The 6,763-nt window shown below is 35.1% G+C and overlaps 1 protein-coding gene across 7 annotated transcripts in view; it reads left to right on the forward strand.

Annotated features, from left to right (window-relative positions):
• LOC110463503 (TOG array regulator of axonemal microtubules protein 1-like) overlaps positions 1–6,763 on the forward strand; it is a 57,333-nt gene that overhangs the window by 19,616 nt on the left and 30,954 nt on the right. For 2 of the 7 annotated variants that reach the window (XM_021518135.1, XM_021518139.1), the window contains exons 4-7: positions 256–330; positions 1,740–1,787; positions 3,098–3,288; positions 5,015–5,053. In XM_021518135.1, coding sequence (XP_021373810.1) covers positions 256–330; positions 1,740–1,787; positions 3,098–3,288; positions 5,015–5,053 — 353 coding nt within the window. The remainder of the gene's footprint in view (positions 1–255; positions 331–1,739; positions 1,788–3,097; positions 3,289–5,014; positions 5,054–6,763) is intronic. The other 5 variants (XM_021518136.1, XM_021518137.1, XM_021518138.1 and 2 more) reach the window with 5 other exon arrangements.

Consider the following 6,763-nt stretch of genomic DNA (forward strand, 5'->3'; position numbering starts at 1 on the left):
AAGACTCATAATAGCTAGGTGTAGAATATGTGCTTTCACCTTACATTCATTTGAAATAGATTTAAAATTGTTCCTTAAAAAATTGTGAATTGGATTTAAGACGTTTGGTTAATAGGGAAATTCCATAGTCTGGAAATTATGATGCCTTCTTAGGGAAATGACATTAACACTAGGTGCGTTTTTGTTGTGTGTCTTTAAAGTAAATATCAATCCTGTTCCATGCACTTGTACCTGTACATAAATTACACTTTCCAGAACCACCACCAGTTCCTGAGAAGGTTAAATCTAGTACAGTAAAAGCAACTCACAGTCCAACTGTCCCCAAAACCTGTAAGCATTATAAAGGTTCCTGTTGTGTTTTTTTGCCTTCTGTTAATTAGTTTTCCAAAACTTACCCCAGAATTAATATTTCTGATTAGAAAATGAGGTTGTTTTCATTAATAAGTGCTGTGTTGTATTTAACTTTCTATTTAATACATGTACTACCTGATACAGGCTTGTTATTTGTACTTTTGTCATGAAAAGAACATGATGAAATAATATGTCATTACATGCATGTTGTAATACTTATGGAGAAACCAGCAGAAAAAAATTCAATTCAGGCTTCATAATACATTTTAAATTCAGATTTTAATCAAACCTATAGGTATTAAAAAAGTTGTGTGCTACATAAGTGCTTCCCTCCAGTATTGTATATATAAAAGTTGTTTTAGGTTAATTCCTGTCAAACGGCTCAACTGTTTTTTTGTGAAAAACTGTTGTATGGGTCATTTACAGTAAATACGTCACTCAGGAGTCTTGGATAGAATTTTAGAAAGAATTGGCACCATTTTTTGATATATAAGAAGACGTTAATTGTCATATTAACACTTGCCTGTTCAGGAGGTATAAAACCAGTTTAAATGAATTGATCATATCAACTGGCAGCATATATAAATCACTTTCCTGCAGTTGTCATAATGACAGTTACAAAGAAATGGTCGTAGGTGACAATATAAAGGGTTTTTGTTCACTTTTTCATTTTCCTCTATCTCGGATTATATAGGCTCATTGATATAGAGTTGCACAAATAGATTTTTTATCTCTTCGTTTTATATTGTATTGAAAAGTTTTAAAGAATTGAGTTATTGTCTGATGAGTTCAATTGGTCAGGGACAATTTATAAAAGAGGACAGGTTATGGTAATCTTATATTCTCCACAACGAATGAGTATATCAAATGAACTTTCTATGCAGACCACCATTTTTTTATTTGAAATTATAATTCATATGTGATTATGATAGTGAACGTTCCATGAGATGACGCATCAAGACGGTCCTGGATTTGGAATTATTTAGAATCAGATTCTGTTTATTTTTCCTAGGGTGCTTGCCCCATATAAAATGGCATCAATATGAAAAAGTGTTCTCACCGACACAGCTGTGCTTTTTATCAGAAAGGAAGAAGTTACTATTTGTTTTCATGTCCCTTTACTTCGTTATATTTTCTCCAGAAAAATTCTATGCAGTCCTAAAATTTCCTTTAATGCGTCAAAGCCATAAGTAAACTAATTTTATAAACTGTCAGCACCTGTTTAAAGCATCAGGTTTGTATGGAATGTGGAAATCATAAAGCGCTAATTGTTGATTCCCTTGTCTGCTGTGATTGCAGGAGTCAATTTACACACTTTTCTAATTTGATCAATCATGAATTTTGACCATTAAGAGTGATGTTCTGTTTCAATCCTGTTTTTTCACCAGACGTGACTGCCTCACCAATTTCTCCCATTGAAGTGGACTACTGGAGAGGTACAAGTAGTAGTATACAAAGCATCCACTGTTGTATTTTACAAACTTTTTATCGTTCTTTCCATTTTAGCAACATTGGATGTGACATGTCATGATTGTTCTATATGTGTATACACTTCTATGAAAATATGTGATGTATGCTGCATGTACTTTCCAAATTATTACAGATATTCTATTTGTCACAATAAAATATGTCAGAATGAGATACTTATTTTTTCCCCTATTTCTTCAATTCTTCAGTCTTCTAGTGGACTGTACGTGTTTGGTATTCTATTCTCGGGCTAATCTGGGTCTGTTACTTGCTTCCTGTGCACCAAAATTTGATTTTAATGGCAGTGCCAGGATTAGAAAAGTCAATGAAAACATTAATAATTGAAGAAATATGATTGCTGCATTATTGACTTGTGTCATATACTATTGTCACCATCAAGTTCCAAACTTTGTATGCGAGTACGTCTTTGGATGGCAGAGTGTGGCATAGTGAAATTTGGTCTTCTGTCCCGGGCCACTTTATAAAGATTTGAGGCCCTTTGGTCATTTTGGGTAGGCCATATCTCATATACTGTACATGGTGTCGCCTACAATTGCCAATTTCGTATTTGGGTATTTATTTGGATAGTGGAGTGTCATATACACACTGCAATTGGGTCTGGTGAGCATGCCCCACTATATAAAATTATGGCCCATTGTTCATTTTTGATGTCCTGAAATTAAGGGACTATGCATTGTCAAGTTTTTTTCCCTACAAACAGAATTTTAAGACTTTTCTACTATTCTTTTAATGTTGTGAACTTGCATGCTTGTTATGAAATTTTTGATGTTTTGATAATTATAACATTGTTTGATCTTGCCATCTTTATTGGCTGTTTGATGTAGTCTGTCCTCATACTAACAGACATTTGCTTGATCTATTTAACTTCAGCTGCTTGTGAACATTAAAATTTCGTGAACGAAGAAAGAGCAAATGTTGACCATCAATGAATATGATAATGCTTCATGATACAAGGTGTCAATAAGAAAACAGTAAAGCAAATTATTTGGAAACATGAGAGCTACTACATAGATAACTTGTTTTAATACACATTATTATATGGTTAGATCATGTTCTGATGTCCAAGTTAAATGAACCAATTTAGAGATGAAAGATTGTGGTCGAGATATCAGTTAAAATCTTACAAAAATCATGCCATGGTAATTATAGTCACTGTCATGATCCTGGGGCAGAGAGGTGATCAAGAACTGTTACTGATTTATGAAAAGTTAAGTCTGTATCATAAAACTTAACCTAAATTGAAAATGTGTCTTTCCAGCCAATGATGAGTCTCCCATCCCCCTCAAACCAACATTGGCCCGTTCTGCCACAAAGCGCAGTACCAAGAAGGTGCCACCAATATCCACCGCTCAGTCGGACAAGTTCGCCTCCATGCCCAAAGAAGATGACAGTGACAGTGCATACGCTGCTTCCTTGGAGAGCAACATGGAAAAGGAGTCGCACCAAGAGGTGAGCATGCCGTTGGTCTGTAAAGTAGGTCTGCAGAAGGTCAAAGGTTGCACTTGTTTTAATGGCCAATTTTGTATAGTGAATTGGTGGTAGTCAACTTCGTTGTATTGGTGTAGATGCATGGATATTCGTTTACATCTTTGTCTGTTTGCTTACACACTCTTTTATCAAGTGTAAGGCACTGCATCCATCATTTCCATCTGAGGGTAACTATGGCAATGCTAAATGTTGAAAAAGAGACAAATGTTAGCTATATGTACAGCTGTCAAGTGTTGGGCAGTCTAGATTTAAACACATTTATTGTCGGATAGTAAGTTCAGAAGAAAAGAGTTGTGTGCCATTTCTTTTAGAAACTTCAGGTCAATGATTTCCACATTTAACATTTTATCATCAAAATGTATTCAGTTTCATGTTCATGTTAATCCTAGTAGTTATCTGCTTCCCGATATATCTACATCTGATTTACTTTTAGATGCAAAGACCAATGTAGCCTGCTTTTAATACATGGTAATGAGTATGATATACATTTTGTATATTGGTTAATTGGGAATCTGATTGTTAATTTCCCTTTTCCTGATCAAGGTGTATTTAGGCATGTCAGTTTAGTAATGGAGTTCCTTTGTAACAGGATATTGGTCAGTTGACCATTGTTTGTATCTAGTATGTAAGGTTCTTATTACAATAGTGGTTATATACATGGGTATGTAGTTGAACAAACTTCCTAGTTGAAAGGAAATCAAAAGGATTTATTTTGAGTATGTTAACTAATAACAGGTTCCAGCATTGGAAAATGGAAAACAGAATTATAAATTCAGCAAATTTAACTGTGATATATCGTTTTTGCATCAATTAGACTAGAGTACTTTTAGTTTATGTGTTCTTTCATCTGTTAAGTGCTATGGGCTATCTAACAGATTCTTTATGTAGGGATTAATGTGTAGATATATATGTGCAGCCCATTAGACTAATTGAGGTGTTAAATAACAGGTGTCTGCTCATGATCATGCCCCCCATATAAGATGGTCTTGTCTGAACACATGCCTCACCTAAACTGTATTTTAGCAAACAGTCCCCTGCCTGTAACTTCTATTGTTGAAAAGCTGGTCTTTTGAAACCTAAGAAAATAAAGCCCTTTAATTTTGACCATTGTGTAAACACGTTAATGTTGAACACCATCCATTGAGTGCCATTTGGTGGCTTTTACTGACAGGTGTTCTTTGGACTTCATTCATAGTATTGAGTATCTCCATTCAAAACTTGGAAGGATAAAATGTATGCCATTAAGTTTGTAGTGGTCAATACTCTTTTCAACACCTTAAGCTCTACACATTTGAGACATAATTGGATGGCAGTTACAAATTTGGCCCATGGAAAGATTTATCATCCGTCAAAATCGTTTTGTTGTCAATGTTTTTATTGTCCTTTCTGTCTGAAGCTTGATCTTCATCTTTGTATATATATATATATAATCAGAATATCCACCTTACTTTATTTCTTGCACAAACTTTTTTATTACAGGATTTTATTGATTGAACAATTCTCGAAAAAAAATCTTCAAAAAGCAGAGGAGATAATCCTTAGTCTCCTATCCATTGGAAGGTGATCTTGAATCCTACAAAGGCCCCTTTCTTCTGGGCTGTGTTAGACTATATGAAATAACTTCTATTTGTTTTCCTTCAAGGGAAATTTTCCACTAAATTGTGAGTTGATGCCTTTTTGTTGACAGATGATGAAATACCTCAACAGTATCCGCAATGGTTCCAAGGTTGGTTTGAATGCACTCCCGCATGTTATTCAACTTTCAATTTTTGGGTTTATTTTCACTTCCAGAAATGTCCCTTATTTATGTTCTTATTTGTATTAACAAACTTTCATTAACAATACCTTGTGCTGTCTTATTTTTTGGTGAGATATCTATGAAAAAGTGTGATTAATTTATAAATGAACTGTTTTAGTGTGATGTGAATTATTAACCTTGTTGCATTAATTACATGTTTTAAGACTCATCTTTCTCCTTGTATAAATAACTAGCCCAATTTTCATGAAGATTTTGTTAAAGTAGATTTGTTAAGAGACATATTCCCCGTGTATATGCTGAAGAAGTTTTAACGTTTTACATACTAAGATACCCTTTATACAGTACATATCATTTCAACTCAAGGCATATGGCGATTTCTTAAAATACCCCGGAAAATTCAAGCTTAAACATACGTTACAAAAATTCTGGTTTTTAAGTGATCTGATCCAATAGTATACAGTATGCCGCCTCGGGAAGTAGTTTTTCACCTCGGGGGACCATAAATGTGCTATTTCCCGAATTACCCATTCTATAACTGTTTTATTATAACAAAAATTATTAAAGGCAATTTAACAAATGAATTCTTTTATTCATTTCCTTTTACAATATCAAAGAGAAAAAAATACAAATGAAAATACTGTATGCATCGTCGTTGATGATATCTTCATTTCTAGCATTCAAGAAGTGTTTTTATAGACTGTATCTCATAGTCACCATTGTTTTCCTACCATATCAAGTCCCATCCACTTTTTTAAGTTCTGCATAAAACTTGTGTGGACACACGTTCACCTCCTCTGAACTTGCTTGACCCTAATCGTCAACGCTTCGGCATTCCGTTCTGTTAAATAAGTTGGAAGTGAATTCACTGCAGTCTATATAACAGCTGTTGTATTTAAGCTACGTTTAGCGTCAAAAATCTGCTGTAACTACTCTTTACAACAACAAAACGGCCGTCATTGGTGGCCATTTTTACTGTTGTCATTTGGTTCTGAAAATGTGACGTCACGAGCGCCACGGAGAAGGCCCCGCCTACCAATGTTTTCATTGGTTGAAATCTTATAAGCTCCGCCTACAAATATTCATGAGGGAGACTCCTCTTTCTGGCACGGAGTAGTCCTTTTTTGCAGGGAGTAGTCATAATTTGGGGAGGGATTAGCTCTCAGATGGAGAGATGTAAGTGATTTAAGGGAAATAGCAGATTTTATCGTATTGTTTTTATCAAGGGAAAACTCAGTAGAGGTATAATAATGAAGGATATTTACCACTCAGCGTAGATAGTATTTATGGAAGAGGTCATATGTCCTGAGTGGATTTTTAGGTCACCTGAGCTTTAGCTCAAGTGACCTATTGCTATCCGTTTTCGTCCGTCGTCGTCCGTCGTCCGTCGTCCGTCGTCCGTTAACATTTTACATTTCAAACTTAAAGTCAAGTTCTGCTGGGCCGATTGAACTGAAAGTTGGTAGGAATGATCGCCTCATGGTCCTGACAAAGTGTTGTTATTTTTCGGGTCGATCAGAAATCCAATATGGCCGCCACGGCCGCCATTTTGAAAACCTATTTCAAACTTAAAGTCAAGTTCTGCTGGACCGATTGAACTGAAAGTTGGTAGGAATGATCGCCTCATGGTCCTGACAAAGTGTTGTTATTTTTCGGGTCGATCAGAAATCCAATATGGCC

This window comes from Mizuhopecten yessoensis, unplaced genomic scaffold (assembly GCF_002113885.1).
Source record: "Mizuhopecten yessoensis strain PY_sf001 unplaced genomic scaffold, ASM211388v2 scaffold10913, whole genome shotgun sequence".
NCBI lineage: Eukaryota > Metazoa > Mollusca > Bivalvia > Pectinida > Pectinidae > Mizuhopecten > Mizuhopecten yessoensis.